Below are 21,432 nucleotides of genomic sequence, written 5' to 3' on the forward strand. Positions count from 1 at the left end.
AAATCAAAAATTATTACCAGGATGATTACCAACAGTGGAAGGAAAGAATAGGGGCAGAGGGGCAGAAGTCAGGCCTCTCTGAATATATTCTGATTCCTGGTTTTAACTCTGAAACTGTGTATTTTATATAACTAGAAAATAAAAGTTAAAGCAAGCCAAAAAAGTAATCCCTAAAAAAAAAAAAAAAAAAGATAAAGCAAACGAAGAGAACTTGGTAACAAACTAAACAGAGAAGAATTTTTTTTTTTAAGTAACTTTCACAGTAATTTGACTGTACAGCTCTACAGGCAAAAGCAGTCACACTGAAACCTTAACCTGCACTCAGTAGTGTTGCTGGGCCACGATTCTCAGTGGTTTGGCAGTTACGTAATGACGTAGTTATTTATCCCACATTTTGTGATCTGAATTCATTGACTTCAGATCATCTCCTGGGCACTGAATGTGACAGGCTAGAGGAAACGCTGGAACCGTCTTGGTTAGTCCTAGGCTACCACAATTTTTCCGTAACGACCTGTCTTTGGAACCTAACCATGTTGATAAGTGAGGAGTGAGTATACAAGATGAGTCTAGGACATCTTGTTGTGCCTAAAAGCAAAGACTGGATTCATGTCAAAGAGATACAGGAGCCAATGTGAAAGGGTTCCTCCTGTCTAAAGATGGGACAATTTTTATATCAGAAAGAACTTTAATAGAATGAAATACGAATATGAAAAACATGATGAGTTCACAGTGACACTAAAAACAAAACTTCGCTGCCACTTTCACAGGTTGTAGGGCATCAACTCGTTATTCTCGGGAAAAAAAAGGTGGGAGGAGGCAAATAATAGACTGATCTTACCCTTGTTTTGTACAATGCTTTACCTAAACTGTATAATTAACGAGAGAAAATTCTTTACTTACAGATGCATAGATAATAAGTGCAAAAAGAATGACAAAATTAGAATATCTCCACTTTGCAACCCCTAATGAGATAATGGACTACTGGTTGCTAAAACCATTAGGTGAACCAACTGATTCATCTTAACATCACTATTTACAGCATTATATGATTTGTGACATAAAAATAGAAAACATATATAGTACCACCTATGCTTTATTCTGGCCAAAAAATCTGAACCTGAACCTAATAAAGCCTCTAGACCCACCTCTCAGTTTACAGGAAATATGGAGGGCAGAGGGACGTGTTAAACAACATCATCAGGATAAATGAGCCAAATCAAGAATGTGGAAAAACTACAAGACAAAGTGAGTGAATAAATGGTGTGGGGAAGGAACATGGGGAGGGAAAATGCTATACGTTTAAGCGATTAAGAGACCAAAATATCAAACAAAAGCAATGTCTGAGTCTTGCTTAGATCCTGATTTGAACAAACCAAATGTAAAAAGACATTTTTAAGGGAAAGTTGAACTCGACAGCATATCCAATAATAACAAAGAAATGTCTTAGTTTTTGGGTTTTGATTAATGGTATTGCGGTTATGTTGTTTTTGTAATTTTTTTAAAGTTGTTTTCTGTCAGAGACACAATGAAGCATATGATAAAGTATTGCTGGGGGAAATGACATGATGTCTGGGATTTGCTATAAAATACTCTAGGTAAAAAAATTAGGGTACGAATGAATTAAGAACAGCAGAAGGGTGACAGTGTTGAGGCGTGATGCTGGATGCACGTGGGTTCATTATACTGTTATCTCTACTTTTAGGAACGTCTGGAAATCTCCTTAATAAAAAGTTAAAAAAAAAAAAAAAAAAAGGTGGTAAGGCACCTATCAGAGAGAACTGAAGAGCTATGGGAGGTCAGAATGGTGTGTCTGAAAATTCCTGTCATGAAATGTTAAAGACAAATAACCTGCAGAGATTATATTCATAACATATACATCAAACAAAAAGTTGTACAGAAAGAGATCCTACAATCAATAAAAAATAACCTGTGTGTGTGTTGAGGGGGAAGAAGATATTTTACTTTTTACTTTATGCACTCAAATTCTTTTTATAAGGATGATGCATTATTCTTGAAATAAAAATAAATATTTAAAAATCTTACCTGAGAAATGTTCTTAGAAGCCATTGTTTGCAAAAGGGCCCTCAAGGCGCTACTTATGGCTTCTGCAAAGTCGGTATGTTTAGCAAAATCTAAAACACAAAAATGAAATATAAGATATGTCCTTCTCTAAGTTATTCTGTAGAACAACCAGAAAGCAAAGTAGACAGAAATGGTAATATGCTATTATAATAAAAACTTCTGATTTGAAGACCCTGTGAACAGTGTACTTAAGCGTACATTCTTGCGCCACTACCCTAACAGGCTGATCTGTAAAAAGTTATCACTTTTGTCCTTTCCTAGGATGTATAAGCCAAAAAAACCCGTTGTCATCGAGTCAGTTGACTCCTAGCAACCTTCTAGGACAGAGAAGAACTGCCCCATGGGGTTTCCAAGGCTGTATTCTATATGGAAGCAGACGGCCACATCTTTCTCCTGCAGGGGAGCTGGTGGGTTTGAACCACGGACCTTTCGGTTAACAGCCATGTGCTTAAGCACTGTGCTACCAGGGCTCCTTTTAGGACGTACAGGCAACTGAGAGATGACCACAATTGAGATAATTAAAGCAAAGGAGCATTCTACAGACAGGTGGTGACTTCCAGATGTTTGATTTTCATTTGATTCACACTTTAAGGCATGATAAACCTGAACAAGCTTTTGTAGACTGATTCAGCCTTTCACAGACCACCATCCTGGTGCTGCAGACCCATGATGGGGCTCAACTGATCAGAGTGCGTCCTTGTCACAGCAAACCCACTGCCTAAACATGAACTTTGTTGCCTGTGCAGGGTCAGGCCACTATGTCTCTATGGTTGTCACTGACCCTACTTCCCCTTCCCACTCATGCTTCTTGTCTTCATCTTTCCTTATTGTTCCTTCTTTCTTTCCACACAAACAGCAATAAACAATTATGTTCACACAGTCACACAGGAGGATAAAGGCCACCCAGGTGGGTCAGCTCCTTAACCCCTTTTGTGGGAAGGGAAAGTGACCGACTTTGTGGGGCAGATTATATTTTCCAAAAAATGGTCACAGTCCTACATGATCTTCCAGGACCTTGATACTTCCCATAAAGATGTAGTCTATCCCCTCCACTTGAATCAGGGTGCGACTCTGTGACTTCTTCAAACAACAAAAGACCACAGACGTGACAGGGCTAGCTCATAAAAGGCAGCAGCATGACTTCCACCTGACCCGTGTGTGTGTTTTCTCTCTCTCTCTTGCTCTTGGAAGCCCAGGTCACATGAACAGGCCACATGTGGTGTTCTGGCCGGCTGCCCCAACAACAAAAGCCAGACAGGTGACCACAACTTCAGATGACTCTGGCCCCTGTCTTCCAGCAGAGGCCCTAGTCTAGGGTTTCTCAATCACCAGATAATTCTTTGTTGTAGGTGGACGTCCTGTACGTTGTAGGCCTCTACCTCTATGTACCAGTAGCAACACCCAGTTGAGATAACCAAAAATGTCTCTAGACATTGCCAAGTGTCTCTTCAGGGGCAAAATTGTCTCTAGTTGAGAACTACTGCCCTGGACATTGTGAAACAGAGATGAGCCATCTTCACTGTGTCCTGTCTAAATTTCTGACCTATAAAAACTACAGGAAATAATACTATCAATCATTGTTTTAAGCCACAAAGTTTTGGAGTAATTTGTTATGTAGTGATACCTTGGCCTCCTGCCCTGTGGTGCTAGGGATCCTATAAAAGGTTCTGACCCCCTTTTTTTAGGTTGTCTGGGCCATCTGTGCAGACAGGACAAAAGCAGAGGGTTTCCTGTAAGTATCAAGAAAGCAGACCATAGTATAGCTTAGGGAGCAGACAGGCCTGGGCTGGAATCCTTCCTCTGACGTGACCCCCCTCACTTCACTTTGGTCCCTGCTCATACACCAGCTCCTCCTTCTGATACTACTCCAGCTAACGCAGCTCACGTTCAATGTGACTTCACGGCTGAAACCGCATCAAGTACTCATCGGAACGTGAGCTCCACGAGCGCAGGGACCTTGCCCGTCTCGGTCACGGCTGCACCCCTGGAACAGTGCTGATATAAAACGTTCAATAAACGTGAGTTAAAAGAATGAATGACCCTGGAGAAGTTCCTTAAACTTTCTAAATCTCAGCTTCCTGATCAGGAAGATGGGATATCAATGTCCACTCAAAAAGCCAATATATAAAAGACACTCAAAACTTTGTATGAAGTTATTTTAAAGTCACCATATTGACTCTGAAATGTAAGTTACATTTATATTTCAGTAAAGCTGTAACTGCTCTCCTCAAAATCCATGAGCACATGCAACAAGCTACAGTATGAAGCACTAACTCAATACAAACTAGAACACAGCTCAGAATCTTTTTTTTTTTTTTTACCCTCTATTCTCATGAAAAAAAAAAAATATATATATATATTTTTTTTTATTCTCAGGAAAGTCATTACCTTAGAATCAAAACCCTAATCTAAACTACCTGTTTGTATTATGCTTAATTCATATTTTCCCTAAATTAAGGAAAACATTTGGGTAATTTTATTTAATTCACATTTCAGGTCACTTATCCAAATTTGGGAAAGAAACTTCAAACCACAATGCTTTTCTGATAAATTTTCTGTAAAAGGTCAATAAATGTGGAATTGTCAAAGATATTAAGTAAATGTCAAAAAAGGTGATTTAAAATGTCTTCCCTCTCAACAACTTTACATAGTATCTAAGAATTTGTAGTATGCCTAAATGTGGGTAAACAAGTAACCCACAAGTAACCAAGCAGCCAATTACATTTAGACGAATTTTTCAAACTGATTTTCCACATTCTAGTAAGAAACAGAAAGCATACACTGGAGTGAGTGCTACTGCCATTCTGATTTTGATGGAAAAAAGAGCTGTCTAAACAGTTTCCCAAAATCTGGGAAAATAAGGAACCCTGAATGATTTTGGAACCCAGGTAATGGAGCGCAATGATAGCCTGACCCAACATAAAAATAATATTGCTAAAAGTTTCTAGATATTTTGAAGATCAATTTTTGTTTTTTGGTGAAGATACAGACAGCAAAACAAACATCAATTCAACAATTTCCACACACACAACTCAGTGACAACGGCTACACTCTGCAAGTTGTGCTGTCTTTCTCACCCCCCTTTCTCAGGCTGTTTCGCCATCAACACAAACTCACTGCCCCTAAGTTTCTCATCTAACCTTCAGAGTTACTGTTGTCAATTTGAGAAGATCAACAGTTTCTTTAATGAGAGAGAAGATATTACTGTTTTGAATGCACGACCCAGTTCCTACCGAAAAAACCTTCTCCTTTTAGCAGCTGTAAGCATGATGTAGGTACATATAGAGTATCATAAATTTTATGACTATTCAGAACTATATTTTCTCCATGAAAACTAAAACGAGTTAGAATATGATCCTCATGTATTTAACACCCATGGTAAACATCGTAAAACCGAAGTGTAGAGAAATTCAGTCCTATCCTCCCCACTGAATTCTCCAATAACCGTTCACACTATCAATACAGAACCCATAAGACTACATTATGTGATAAATTCCAAGTGTTGAAAGCCCAGAGCCATCTCGATGGCAATCTTCCCACAACAGCTTTCCTCCTTGCTTATGATTTGAACCCATCACAAGTAGAAGGTCAATTCAGATTACAAATCTCTAAAAATACCACAAAGCCCACATCATTAGATGAACAGATTTTCAAACTACTACAGTGACAGTGACCTGTAATAGGTTATTTCTGAAAAAACAGCATGACTTTCAGGATACATGAAGAAGTGTTCTTAACCTAGCAGTATGTCACATTTTTGTAGCTTAAAAAAAAAAAGATTCTGTCAATGAACAGCCATGAAATGGGAATTTAGTTAAAATCAAAGTGCTTAATTATATCTTCCTACAATTCAGAAACTTTCCATTACTTCTCCAGGCTCTGCTTGGTATAGGCTTCCTGTGATTTTTCTAGGTCATGGATATGTAAGCATCAGAAGTCACCAAGAGCCAGTGGAACTCGGAGAAACATATCTAAGTGTTTTCTGTATAGCGCAGGCACAGAGTATGTGTGTTTATTTCAAGTGAAGTAAACTTTTCATGCTAGTTGGAGATGGGGCTTATGGTATCTCAGAGAGATGGCCCAGAGGTAAGAGATGGCTGATCGTGGACCTAGGGCAGATGGGGTGACCTCTCGATGTTTGCAGGGCTTAGGGGCAATAAGAGAGTTGGATAACCTAGGGCCCTGCCTATGGACTCCCTCATTTGGCCGGGCTCCCAGTCTCAATCCACGGGAATAGACAGATGGGAATGGGCATGAGCAATAGCAGCCCTCCCCCACCTCCACCCCATGGGACACCCTGCTGGGCTGATAGCAACCAGAATGCTAGCAAAAGCCAGCGAAAGCTACCCCCACCCCACCCCAATATCATCCAGTCTTGTTCAGGTTTATAAGAAGGCTGGGAAGAAAGACAAAGCTACAGATTGTTTCTGGCTTGCTCACACTGACGAGCCACCTCTGTACTCTTGCACTGGCCTAGTCCTGGCTTAGAATGGAATGGAGGGTAGCACTGCCCCTATAGTCTATCTACACAAAACGCTTGGGTAAGGCTGGGCATAGCTACCCCGTGATCACAGCCAGTGAGTGCACAAACAGCCTTAAATCACCTGAAAACTACATCTGTTAACAGACAAATGGTGAAATGCTGCTGGAGACAGACTAACAGCTGTATCGGTTTTTGAATAATACAGAAGAAGTTATCTGCTTAATTTTTTAAAATGAATCTAGAATAAAATATGCACCATTAAATACATAGTACTTCCTATGAACTTCATGGAACACAAAAGAGACGTTAAAAAAACTGAAGCCCAGTTTCTGAATGTTTACACAGAAACTTGAATTTAGTCAAAAGCAAGCACACACTGATCTTTTAACTCTTACACTTAATGCTGCTGTCTGAGAAGTGTTGAGGAGTTTACAATGCAATATATGAATACAACATTCGATTGAACAGAGTTGAATCTTATTCGGTGGTTAGGTTCTAAAATCAGTGCAGAAAGCAGATATTACATATCTTCAAGTTTACCCTCAAAAACCCACAAAACCGAAAACCAATCCCGTTGCCATCGAGTCAATTTCAACTCAGCGACTCCATAGGACAGAGTAGAACTGCCCCATAGGGCTTCCATGGAGCAGCTGGTAGATTTGAACTGCCAACCTTTTTGGTTGGCAGCCACTAGCTCTTAACCACTGTATCACCTTTTTTTTGGTGGGGGGGGGGAGTTTTGGGGTTTTTTGGTGGTGCAGTGGTTAAGAGCTTGGCTGCTAACCAAAAAGTTCTGTAGTTCGAGTCCACCAGCTGCTACTCGGAAGCCCTGTGGGGCAGTTATGTCCTATATGGTTGCTATGAGTTAGATGAGAAATCCCTAAACCAAAAAAACCCAAACCCGTTGCCGTGGAGTCAATTCTGACCCATAGCAACCCTATAGGACAGAGCAGAACTGCCCCATGAAGTTTCCAAGGAGTGCCTGGTGGATTCAAATTGCCAACCTTTTGGTTAGCAGCCGTAGCACTTAACCACTATGCCACCAGGGTTGACAAACCCCTGAAGATACCCTAAAACCAAGAGGAGCTGAGAGAGCAGCTGATTCGCCCCTCCCTTCTGACCCTCACTCCAGATGCATGCTGGGTGCAGTGATGGGGAGAAAGGCCTTCACTACATATTTTTTCCTCTCTATTTTTTTTATTTGTTTGTTTGGTTTGAGCTCCTATAGTTTAAAGTGCCAAGTTAAATGAGATTCTACTTAATGACCTATGAAAATCTACTAAAAGAACATGCATTAAACCATAAATAACTAGACTCTTTTACAAGAATAGTTAACTATGGTATCTCTCTAGGTTTCCGTGTACACATGAAGTTAATCCATTTCAGAGACTTGCAACTTAGAGATTCAGCTCCTACTACGCAAAGGAGTTTGAAGAAATACACGTTAGATGAAAAAAGCAAGGTATGGAATTGTGTGCAGGGTTCCACCATCTCCTTGACAACAAGGCACTTTTACAGCCCGTGGATCTCTCTGGAATACACAAGAAACTGGTAACGTTGGCTGACGATGGGAGAGGAATTGTGTGGCTATGGGTGGGACAAAGAAGAAGGCTTTCTACGTCCTCTAATAACTTTTGAATTCTGTACAACACATGTATTACCCAATCAAATATAAGTCAAGTGATGGAAAAATATGGGAACAGATAAGGGTGACAGTAAACAACATTATGAACGTAAGTTAACGCCACTCCACTGTTCATGTGAAGAACTGTTCAAGTGGCAAACGTTTCATTACATGTATATTTACAATTTAAGTACATATATATAAATAAATGGTTTTATATTTACAAAAACATAGATTACTCAAACAGCTTAATGTGGCCTAATATTTAAGCTATTTGTGATTCAGCCTTAACTGGCCTGACACGATAAGACACAAACAATTCTCATAAAAAAGAAAAAAAGAACCCATAGATCTGCCTCCACACCTTGTTCTGACTCTATGCTGCTGGCAACAATAAATACATGGCTGTTAGTGACTGGAAAAGCTTTCTGCAGGTTGGGCAGCAAAACGTGTATAATCACCAAGCCTAAGTTACTGCCCCTTTCCAATTCTGCTCCATCCAAGTTGCCCTTCACAATAAGGCCTAAGTACTTACCCGGCCGAGAAAAAAGCAGCTGGGACAGATGCTGAGCAAGCGTCTGAAGGGCTGGAGCCCCTCCCAGGTGGTCCACATCCAGGAGAGACACCAGAGTCTGGAGACAGATGAGGGCTCTGCACTGTATCGTGTTCATTCTGGAAAGGAAGTGAAATAATGCCATCTGCTCCTCTCAGCAATTAAGAGAATTATTAATAGAATTCAGGATTAACTTTTAATCTCAGCTTCAGGTTCTGACTGTGGATGCCTGTAAACAGAAGGAGGTCTATGGCAGTTCACAAAGAACCTTAAGGTGAACTGTTAATCTGCCAAATAAAATTGCTTGAGGACTCAGGCCTCTAAGTCATTCCTGTGTCATAAAGAATCTGCTTTATAAAAATTATTATGCAAGGCAGCATCTTTAGAAATTTTTTAATTGTGAAATATGACATATATACAGTAAAGTGCCTAACACACATAGAGTTTAACAAGTAGTTTATATAAAGCAATCACCCTTGAAACTGTCAAGCAGACAAGAAATAAACACTATGTCAACTTCGGTAAAGGGAAGGACAACACACAATACAGGGGAAGTCAGCACAACTGGACCAAAGCAAAAGCAGACAAGTTTCCTAGACACATCCAAACACTATGAGGGATGGAGTAGCTGGGGCTGGGGCCTGGGGACCATAGTTTCGGTGGACATCTAGATCAATTAGCACAACATCCCACTTTGGTGAGTAGTGTCTGGGGTCTTAAAAGCTTGTGAGCAGCCATCTAAGGTACATCTATTGGCCCCGTCACACCCAGAGCAAAGGAGAATGAAGAAAACCAAAGACACAAGGAAAATACTCGCCCAAAGGAATAAGGGACCATGTGAACCACAGCCTCCACCAGCCTGAGACCAGAAAAACTAGATAGCGCCCAGCTACCACCAGTAACCACCCTCACAGGGAACACAACAGAGAGTCCTGGACAGAGCAAGAGAAAAATGCAGGAGAGAATTCAAATTCACATAAAAAGATCAGACTTAATAGTCTGACGGGGTCTGGAGGAACCCCTGAAACTATGGCCCCTGGATGCTCTGCTAACCCAGAACTGAAACCATTCCTGAAGTCCACTTTTCAAACAAAGATTAGACAGACCTATAAAATAAAAAATCAATACACGTGAGGAACCTGCCTCTTGGTTCAAATATACAGACCAAACGGGCATCTCCTGTGCAAAGGCAGATGAGAGGGCAGGAAGGAACAGGAACTGGACAAATGGACACAGGAAACCAGGGTGGGAAGAGGGAGTGTGCTGTCACATTGTGGGGACTGCAACTAATGTCACAGAACAATGTGTGTATAAACTTTTGAATGAGAAATTAACTTGAGCTGTAAACTTTCACCTAAAACACGATAAAAAAAAGAAAAGAAACAAACACTGCTGGCACCCTCACAGCCCACTTCTCTCTTCCCAATCACACCCCAACTCCCTGACCTGCAGCAGTAACCACTAGCCAGACTTCCATGGTAAACATCTCCTTGCTTTTCTTAATAGGTTAACCACTTACGCATGCATTCTTAAAAAATATAATTTAGTTTTGCCTGTTTTTGAACTTTATATGATGGAACCATACTGTGTATATTTGCTGTCTTTCTTTTTTGGTCCACGTTGTAAGTTTCATCCATGTTGTGAGTAGTTCCAGTTCAGATCCTTTTTATTGCTTATATACTCTACTGCATAATTGTATCAAATTTGTTTATCCATTCTACCACTGATGGACACTGGGGTTCTCATACATGTAGCCTCGTACCACATGCATACATTTCCCTATGGTATGTATCTAGAAAGGGAACGGCTGGGTCTCAGGGGAGTCGGCATCTCTATTTAATGGTCTATCATTTCATTTAATAAGATAGTGACAAATATTTTTGAAAACAGAAATGCTTACTTTCTAATCAAAGGTTTCCAAGCGGGGTTCTTAGAACATATGTCAACTGCAGTGCTGTTTGGAAAGGCAGTTTTCTCAACAATCTATAGATTTAAGAAAGGCAGTAAAGCAACAGGTTATAAGAGTAGCATCATTTTACACATCATGTTTTTATAGAAATTCCAACATATTACTTCTCAGCAGAATGGTTAGGCTTGAAAAGGATATAATGACTTTGTAGGCTGCTTCCAGAGCTGTTGTTTCCTTTCCCAGATCTTATCAATCACCTACAACCTGGAAGAGCGAGCTTATTCTTCCTCTCCATACAGAATGAACAGCTCTCTCAAGCCTTTCCCACGCTCTATAATGACCCTAGGATGAAGACAGATCACCTTCTTTGGGATGAGATAGTTGGTGAGCGTGGTGTGAATCTCATGGGAGAGACACAGGGGAGACAGCAGCTGCCCACCACACTCACTGAGGGAAGTCTCCATAAACGCATCACTTTCATCACTGCTAGACAGCTCTTCCCACTCATCATCGGAAGGATCTGGAAAGATACAAAAGACATGTAACTGTAATATTTAAGAAAATCCACAGGAAAGCTGCCCTCTCAGCCCAGGGAAAAACGTCTAAACGTAAACTTGTAACGAACCTTCACTGCAGCACATGTTGACAATAATTTCCAGAGCAGTCTGCTGGGCTGACAGCAGTGCTGTGGTCTGTCTCAGTTCCTTGTCAGTGGGCTAAAAAAGCAAACAACCAACTCTCAACGTTTGGGAAAATATTTTTGAGTGAATTTTCTGAGTTAAAACCTACAAGAAGATTTTTGCACTTGGAACACAGGACACGGGAGGTGGGGGATGTGGGAGAAGTCACAAAGTGCTACAACCATACACAGGCACCACAGCTCCTCTGGGCACTGTGCAGCATGCACCCTTAGCTGGGTTTCCATCTTGCAACACTGTTATTCTCCACCTTGCCTAGTTAGCTGGAGAGAGCAGGTAAATATTCAGCAATTCTGAACTGAAGTCATCCTGCAACATAACCTAATGTGTTAAGTAGCTTGGCATACTAAGGCTAAAACAGGAGTTCATTTCAGACACCAAGCACTCACACACCACAAACCTGCCTCTAGAGGCTTAACCGTCTTCTTGGAAAGAGGTGCAGTAACAAGTACTACTAACAAACCCTTACATGACCAACAGAGCTTGGCAGGGAGCAGACAGGCTTACTTCCTGGGTTGCTCTGAAAACTACTTCACCAAGCACTTCAAGACTGAAGAACGTGGGGGATTTTTTCTCTGAAAAATCTGTAACATGACCTCCACTTTATCGATTAACATTTCTAAAAACAGTACAAATTCACGATTTCAAATCACCTAGGAAAAGAGCCATGCTGATATTTACAGTGTATAAACTAAAAATAATGGATTTTTTCATATATCTTCTCTGAATGCTTCCAAATTTCAAGTTTTCTGTGTTTTTAATGGCTGCATAATATTCCATTAAATGGATGTACAATAATTTACCAAGCATTCCACTAGCATGGAATATTTTAGATTATCTGGGTGTCTTGTTTTCTTAGATTTACCTGGGTCAGAGGTTAAAAACACATCCACAAACCCTGTGATGGTCCCATTTTCCTCTCTACAACGCTAATATTCATTTACAATCCCAACAGGAACTTCTTTGTACAACGATTTAACTGCAGCTTTGAACTGTGTTCTTTAAAAAAAAAAGCTGATTTCATAACTGTAGCTCAGGAATTCCTCAATTTGTATCCATTTATTATTAGCATGAACGTACACAAGCTCAATTAGTAAAGAAGTCTGCCTTGAGAGGAACCCCCGAAACTATGGTCCCTCGATGCTCTGCTAACCCAGAACTGAAAACATTTCTAAAGTCCACTTTTCAGACAAAGATTAGACTGGCCTATAATACAAAAAATAACACACGTGAAGAATGCGTTTCTTGGTTCAATCAGATATACAAGACCAAATGGGCAGCTACTGTCCCAAAGCAGGATGAGAAGGCAGGAAGGGACAAGAACTAGAAGACTGGACACAGGGAATCCCAGGTGGAAAGGGGGAGCGTGTGGTCACATTGTGGGGATTGCAACCAATGTCGCAAAACAATATGTACATAAAACTCAATGGGAAATTAACTTGAGCTGTAAACTTTCACCTAAAGCACAATAAAAAAAAAAAAAGTTTGCCTTGAGCATTGTGTTCTTTTAAAGAATATCTATATGAGATCAAACTGACATCAGTAACTCTACAGAGCAGATGAGAAGTTTGGGGAACAGTGACTCTAAGTTAATGGCGATGAAATAATTTGTGAATAGATAGCAAGAATGGCTGCACGATGTGAAGAATCTAACAACAGATGTCACTGAACTGTACAGGTAGATACTGTTGAACGGATGTATGTTTGGCTGTGTATATTTTCACCAAAAGAAAAAAAGAATGTACATAAAACTTACTATTTGCTTTGTATGTACATGCTCCTCAGCTAAACGTTTATTAGAGACTATAAGCTAAATAAGACATGTCACTGGGCTTTCATCCACTTAAAAATGTACAAAGATCTGGCTTAGAAGGAACTGTGAAATTAAGTCCCCTTTCTTCACGTAACTCTCCTACTCGGAACACTTCCCTATTTATCGTTATCAAACTAACATTAAAAAAAAAACTAGATGAAATAACATCTGAGATTTGCTATAAAATACTTGAAAAAGGGAAGAGTGGATCAAGAGATGAAGAAATAAATGAAATAAAGCAGACCATGAATCGGTAATTTGTAACTTCTGAAACTGGGCAGGGCACTCTACTTTTACCTGTTAGAAAAGCAAAACGAAATAACCCTTGGGTTGAACTGCTCTTTCTTACCTATTTGTGGTTATACCTCCCTAAGTTAAATAATGTAAGGAAGGCTTTGATTCTAAAGGACTCCTGCACGAGCCGCCCAGCCTCAGGCTGAGCGAAAGGCCACAGCTGACTGTAACTTCGTATTCTGGGCACACATCAGCAGGAAGTTCAGCACCCTACTGGCACTGACAGCAGTGGCTGACTGACGAGCCTGCTTACTCATCCAGTCTACTCAGTTACGTTAACAAGACTTCGAAAAGCAAGTTTCTGCTGTAAGAAAACACTTCCTTTTATAAGCACCAAAATTCTATTTTTAAACAACGCTTAGGAAAATAAATCTCTAAGTAACAGTTAAAAACCAAGTTTTTCCACATGGGCAACGCCTGCCCCAAAAGCAAGACAGGAAGGCAGGAACGGACAGGAAAAATGGACAGACACGGGGAACTGGGGTGAAAAGGAGAGTGCTGTCACATTGCAGGGATTACAACCAATGTTGCAAAACACTATGTACATAAATTTTGGAACGAGAATTTACTTGAGCTGTAAACTTTCACCTAAAGCACAATAAACTGAAATTAAGGAAAAAAAAAAAAAAATCAATAGTCTTTAAAAAAAAAAAAAAAATTTAGGCAGTGGCAAATCCCATCTTAATCTCAGCAGACGTGGGTCTTGGCTCCTCGATAGCTCCCTTTTGGAGGCTCCTGAAGCAAGGCTGGAGATGGGGACATGGCCCAGGAATACCATCTTCCCCTTTTCCAGGAGTTCCTGACAACAGAACTGTAGTTCCATGTCTGCTCTGACAGGAATAGGGAGTGCTGAAACATGTTATACCTGCACCTGTTAGATAAACTCAGGCCTGATCAGTATAAAGCAAACGATGACAAGGAGCCTCAGAGCACTAATTTACCACATCCTGACTTTCCACATATGGATACTAAACCAAGTACACTCCAGATCTATAACTTAACCTTCCTGTGATTACTGAAGAGATGACACTGCGAGGGTTTTTATAAACGTCCCTGTTGGAGGGCAAGGAGCACAGCTGAGCCTTTATCCATCTAGCTTCACTGATTTTAAGTTCTATTCAAACTCACACAGTCAGATGCAACAAGTGGGGTTCTAGACCCTGCCCCCTGCACTAAAAGCTGGCGCTATGATTTCCAACCACTTTATGATTTGCAGGCAACTTAAAAACAGGAAGGCCTTTACATTTCTGCATCTTCTCCAGCACTTAACACAATGCTTTAGACCTAACAGTTATTTGTGGAAAGAAAATTTTTTATTTCTTTAAAACATCGCCAATTTATACCTCTCAAGACTTCATGAACACAAAGAAAGTAATATACTATTCCATTTACTTTCAATATATTCTGCTTAAAGAATTCTTACTGGGTAAAAATTTATCAAAATTCTAAGATACTGACTTAAGACAATCTTAGTTCATTTTATATGAATCAGGATAGGCCACCTTTGAAATTTTAGAAAAAGTGACAGAATGTTAATACCATTCTCTTCCAGTCCAGGCTTTGTCATTGTTCTTCAAAACGACTTCAGTAGCCTCTTTACAGGTCTCCCTACCTCTGGGCTCCTTATATTCTTTCCCATCTGGCTGCCTGAATCGTCTGTCTAAACAACACTAACCTGCTTTTATCATGCGGCTTCCACCATGCTGCTTCTTACCTCCCTCTTCCCTAAGACAGCTCATGCATTTTGTCCAAAAAGTCTTCTCTGGCAACTGCTTCTTTTCCTCTCCCACCAGGGATGGGTTAGACATGCCTACTCTACAGGAAACTCCTTAGAATTGGTGCACAGCTCTGTAACTGTTCAAAGTAAAGGCATTATAACTATGGGTTTATACGTCTGTCTTCGCCAAATAGGAGAGGTTGACGAGGACAGAAGTATGTCTTAATCACCTTTCTAGCTTTGGTATCTAGCACAGCACCTGGCACATCAGATGAGTGCAGTAAATGTGCACCTGAATGAATAAAACTCACTGTTCTGTCTTCTACACCTTGACGAAATGCTCTCCCAAAGTTTGGCTCCTTCTCTGCTGACTGGCTCACTGAAATATTTCTTGTATCCAAGATAGCTCCCCCTTACTCCAACATCACACCCACTAGTACAAATACGCTACAATCATTCAGTCTGCAAAAACTACAAACCATCATTAACTCCCCCAATCACCCAACCTCCTCTGCTCAACAGTAGTAAATAAATGAAAGTTTGACTTACCACTCTGGTAAGGCTAAATACTAAAAGAAAAGAGAGAATGAGAAGATCAGAGTAGGGAGACTCACATTTCCTAATCTCAAAACGTACTATTAAAGCTACATTAATCAAAACAGTCTGGTATAATGACAGACATACAGACCAAGGGAACAGAATTGAGATTCAACAAGGGTACTAAGAACATCTGATAAGGAGAGAATACTTTCTTTAATAAATGGTGTTGGAACAACTGGATTTCCACATGCAAAAGAATTAAGATGTAAATGACATATGGAACGAAGAAGAAATAAATAAAAAAGAAGATGCACCCATATGTCATATCTCATAAGAAAATTAACTCAAAATGGATCAAAGACCTCAAAGTAAGAACTAAACCATAAAACTCTTAGAAGAAAACATAGAAGGAATGCTTTGGGACTTAGTATTTAACCATGGATTCTTAGATATGACACCAAACACACGAGAAACAAAGACAAAATAGGTGAGTTGACCTTCATCAAAGGACTTTATCAATAAACAACCTACCTACAGATTTGGGAGAAAATTTTGGGGAACCAAATTATTTGAAAAGGGTTTAATATTCAGAAAATGTATTTAGAATGCCTACAAATTAGCAAAGACAAGCCAATCAAAAAATGGGCAAAGACTTAGTAAGTGGATGAGCAAAACGTGGTATGTACACACAACAGAATGTTACTCATCCACAAGGAAAAATGAAGTTGTGACACTACAACAGGGTGAACTCTGAAAACATGATGCTGTGTGAAATTAGTCAGTCACGGAAGGACAAATATTGCATGATCCTACTTATGTGAAATATCTACAACTGGAAAATCACAGACCAAAGTTTCCTAGTGATTACCAGGGGCAGCCAGGAAAGGGAAATGATGTGTCATTGCTTATGGGGCACTGAGTCTCTGTTAAGTAGGATGGAAAACTAGGAAATGGATACTGCTAATGGCTGCACACCAAGATGAATCTAATTAACGGCACTGAATCGCACATGTGAAAACGAGCAGCAAATGCTGTCATATACATGTTTACTACAATGAGAGACGAGAATGCAAGGGACAATCCAGGCAAATTAGGAGGCAAGGCCAAGACGGCAGAAGAGTCAGACACTCCTGTGGTCCCTCTTACAACAAAGACCTGAAAAACAAGTGAATCGGTTTTATGTGACAATCTAGGAGCCCCGATCGTCAAAGACAAAGCTGAACAGTCAGACTGAGTGGCAGGGAAAGGAGAGACAATTCAAGAGAAGCGAAGAAGTGCCAGTCACGAGACTGCTGGCATCCTGCTGGCTGGGTCGTCTGGTGCGTGCAGGCTGAGGTGAGCAACAGCGTTCAGACATGTCTCACCACGTCAGGAGAGGATAGGCAGTGGCAAGTCTGCACAAGCCTCAGGAGCCGTTGGAAGTGGCACTGGACTTGCGAAAGTTAAGGTAAGCATCTAACCTGTCATGCGGGGGAAGAATAACCCCTCCACCTCAGGGAGTTTCACAGCTTCACAGCTTCCTTGCCCCGTCACACACCCCCAACCCACTCCCTTCATACACCAGTCGGGCAGTATTCAACAACTGCCATGCCCCCTAAGCAGGAACACACCAGTCTCATGGCTTTAAAAAACACCACGTCCCCTAAGCCAGGAGCCCAGGGCAGGTTGGGAGGCCCTGCCCTTTCGTCCAGCCACAGACAGAAGGGGTCCACAGACTTGCAGCGTCCTTAACCTCTGACTAGACCTGTGTGGGCTGATCCAACACAGCATACCTTCATTAGCGTAAAACAACAAGGCATACACCTGAGCCCATTTTCAACTGCAGCAGCCAAGGGGGAGTGGCAGGTTCCTGATATTTGACACTGCCATGCCCATTAGGCTGGGACCTCACCCACCCACATTAGGGGCCTGAGGGCTGCTGGTACCACCCACTCCATCTAGCCACCCATGGTAGCGGTCTGAGCATAAGTGCCACCTCCCAGTCCCTCCAGCCAAGAGCACTGGCTGCTGCAATACCCCACCCACGATGCACTCTAGGGGACAGGGATATGCCCTCTACCAAGGGGCGGCCATCAGCCCCTGCCTTGCTCCGCACATAGCCCCATATTGCAGCCAGATACCTGTGCCTGCTCCAAACACCCCTATGCAGCCTTGCTCATCTAGGACTGTAGGTGAGAGTCTACAGCATGCGCTCGGCGATCAATGACCTGCTCACCTGTGCCGCATCTGCACAAGAAAAGTGAACAGACTCCTGGGCTCACATAGCTAGTGGCTGCTTTAACCACCTGAAGGCAGGACGTGAGAACTTCATAGATGCCAATAACCAAAGCAGCACACAGGCCCAGCCTACTTGGGCAATATCAAAACAAAACAAAAAGCTAAACATAAACATAAATAAAAAACAAATAAAATAAAATAACTTACTGATGGCTCAGAAACAGTCAATATCAAATCACATTAAAAAAGCAGGTCAACCATACTTAATGGTCTGATTGAGACTAGAGGAATCCCGGCGGTCATGGTCTCCAAACCTTCTGTTGGCCTAGGACGGGAACCATTCCCAAAGACAACTCATCAGACATGAAAGGGACTGGACAGTGGGTAGAACAGAGATGCTGATGAAGAGTGAGCTATTTGTATCAGGTGGACACTTGAGACTGTGTTGGCATCTCCTGTCTGGAGGGGGGATGGCAGGATAGAGAGAGTTGGAAGCTGGCAAAATTGTCACGAAAGGCGAGACTGGAAGGGCTGACTCATTAGGGGGAGAGCAAGTAGGAGTACGGAGTAAGGTGTATATAAACTTATATGTGACAGTTTGACTTGATTTGTAAACTTTCACTTGAAGCTCAATAAAAGTTAATAATAATAAAAAAAAAAAAAAAAGCAGGTCAAGATGGCTCCAGCAAGCGAACAAAATAAAGAACCAGGAAACTTTCCAGAGGAAGATAAGGTCATGGAACTACCTGTGATAGAATTCAAAAGACTAATACACAGAGCTCTCCAAGAGATTAGGAAGGACACCAGACAAAACTCTGACCAAGCCAAGGAACACACAAACAAAGCAATAGAGAAATTCAGGAAAACAATACAAGAACAAAACGACAGATTTAACAGGTTGCTAGAAAGAACAGAGAGACAGCAACTAGAAATCCAAAAGATTAACCATAAAATTTCAGAATTAGACAACTCAATAGAAGATCACAGAAGCAGAATTGAGCCAATGGAAGTCAGAATTAGTAAGACTAAAGATAAATCCCTTGACACCAATTATTTTGAGGAAAAATCAGAAAAAACAATGAAAAATAATAATGAAAAGTTTAAGAATCATGTGGGACACTATCAACAGGAAAAACCTATGAGTGACAAGTGTACCAGAACCGGGGGTGGGGTGGGGTGGGGATAACAGAGAAAAGAGAGAGAATTGTTGAAAATCTGCTAGCAGAAAACTTCCCTGATACCATGAAAGATGAGAAGGTATCTATCCAAGACACTCAACGAACCCCACACAGGGTAGATCCCAAAAGAAAGTCACCAAGACATAACATAATTAAACTGGCCAAAACCAAAGACAAAGATAGAATCTTGGGAGCAGCTAGGGATAAACGAAAAGTCACCTGCAAAGGAGAACTAGTAAGACTAAACTCTGACTACTCCGTAGAAACCATGCAGGCAAAAAAGCAACGGAATGGTATGTATAAAGCCTTGAAGGAAAAAAATTGCCAGCCAAGAATTATATAGCCAGGAAAACTGTCTCTCAAATACAATGGCGAAATTAGGTCATTTTCAGATAACAGAAGTTAAGGGAATTTGTAAAAACCAAACCAAAATACAAGAAATATTAAAGGGAGTCCTCCAGTTAGAGAACTAACAATATCAGACAACAACCCAAGACTTGGACACAGGACAGATCAACCAGTTATCAACCCAGGTAAGGAAGTCACAAAAACAAGTCAAAGCTAAAAGAGGAGAATCAGAGGTGTCAATATGCAGACGATGACAAAGTCAAAAGGAATAAACAGAGTATTCATAGAATTTCCATATGTAGAGGATGTGAAGGTGATATCAAGAAATAAAAGGTCAGTTTAAACTTAGAAAAATAAAGGTAAATTTTTAAGTAGCCACAAAGGAAGCTACCAAACTTGGACATCAAAATAAAAAAGGAAAACATAAAGACTCAGCAAACAAAAAATCAACAATAATGAAAAAGATGAAAAGAAAATACATAAAGAAAAACAACTCAGCACAGAAAAATTAAGTGGAACAAAGAAACTGTCAACACATAAAAAAAAAAACACATCAAAGTAAGAGCAGTAAACTCAAACTTATCAATAATTACACTGAACGTAAATGGACTAAGTGCACCAATAAAGATAGAGTGGCAGAATGGATTGAAAAAGCATGATCTGTCTATATGCTGCCTACAAGAGACTCAAAGACACAAGCTAAAACTCAAAGGAGAAAAAACATATCAAGCAAACAAAACAGTGCAGAAGTGGCAATATTAATCTCTGACAAAATAGGTTTTAAAGCAAGATCCACCACAAAGAATAAGGAAGAACGCTATATGGTTAAAGGGTCAATACACCAGGATGACATAACCATAATAAACACACATGCACCCAAGCAAATTAAAAATCCCTTTAGCTTAAAGACAGTCTAGAACATAGTGTGTATCTGAAGTGGGCAACACAAGAGCTGGGGGAGATGATCGCACGTTTCTAGAGTGTTGCAAAAGTACTGGTCTATCCCATTTTTTAAATCTCCTGTATATAAATTTCATTTTAGACAAAATGTTTTTCCCTCGTTTGGAAGTAGACTTCTAGTGTTTTAATGAGAGTTGATAGGAAAATATGATTTTTGCTGATTCACTTTATAGCTAACTTTGTGGTAAATTTCTGCTATAAAGCTAAGGACGTTAATGACAGAAAGCTGGTATAAATCTATGTTTGACAGCATCGACCTGACTTACTGGAAGTAAATCTGAAATGAAAGTCTTCCTTCTTGCTTTTCTTTTATGAGGAATTTCTTCCATTTCATCATCTTCAATCAAAACATCACCATTAGCATTCTCTAATATTTCCTCAGTCTCTGCAGCAGTTTTCAACCTTTGAGTTTCAGCCTCCTTCATCTGAACAACCGTTTCACCAGCATCCATTTCCAAAACTTCAGCTAGGATCTTTAGTACAGCACTTATGATTTCTGCCTGACTCTTTGAAGGAATAAGGTCCTTTAGATTCCAAACTGTGCCTGGAAAAAAATGAATGCAAGGACAAAGGAATCACCTGTGAAATCTTTTATTAAGTGCAATTTCCACAAGATTGGTTCTTTAAGCTCAGGTGTAATTTCAAAAATCTCAACCCCACTGCCTTTGTTCAATTTTTGTAAAACGTCAAAAAGCTCCCTTTATGATAATCCTTCATTATCACCTCCCTTCCTCAGTACACGATATGTTTCTCTAATACACTATACATCAGCAGACCAAGAGAACGTAGATCAAGTTTTTTTTAAACTATAAATCAAGTTGCCTCATTTTCTTTCATCTCTTCCTGGGCTGCTCTCCTCAGCAGCTTCTTGTACTCCAAGAATGGAGCGGAATGTACTAAAATTCCTCTTATCAAAAAAGAACAGTAGCTATCATTAAGTAGTTAGACTAATTTAAAAATACCTTTCAAGACTAATTACCTCCATGAGGCCAAAGGGCAAGAGCACAGATGCAGAA

The 21,432-nt window shown here is 40.4% G+C and overlaps 1 protein-coding gene across 6 annotated transcripts in view; it reads right to left on the reverse strand.

The window, feature by feature from the left end:
• Positions 1–21,432, reverse strand: part of HEATR3 (HEAT repeat containing 3) — a 44,269-nt gene that overhangs the window by 13,284 nt on the left and 9,553 nt on the right. For all 6 annotated transcript variants that reach the window (XM_049863635.1, XM_049863637.1, XM_049863636.1 and 3 more), the window contains 6 exons: positions 20,683–20,960; positions 11,277–11,367; positions 11,014–11,171; positions 10,643–10,725; positions 8,725–8,861; positions 2,044–2,132 (listed from right to left, as the gene is read on the reverse strand). In XM_049863635.1, coding sequence (XP_049719592.1) covers positions 2,044–2,132; positions 8,725–8,861; positions 10,643–10,725; positions 11,014–11,171; positions 11,277–11,367; positions 20,683–20,960 — 836 coding nt within the window. The remainder of the gene's footprint in view (positions 1–2,043; positions 2,133–8,724; positions 8,862–10,642; positions 10,726–11,013; positions 11,172–11,276; positions 11,368–20,682; positions 20,961–21,432) is intronic.

The sequence above is a fragment of the Elephas maximus genome, chromosome 21 (assembly GCF_024166365.1).
Source record: "Elephas maximus indicus isolate mEleMax1 chromosome 21, mEleMax1 primary haplotype, whole genome shotgun sequence".
In the NCBI taxonomy this organism is placed as follows: domain Eukaryota; kingdom Metazoa; phylum Chordata; class Mammalia; order Proboscidea; family Elephantidae; genus Elephas; species Elephas maximus.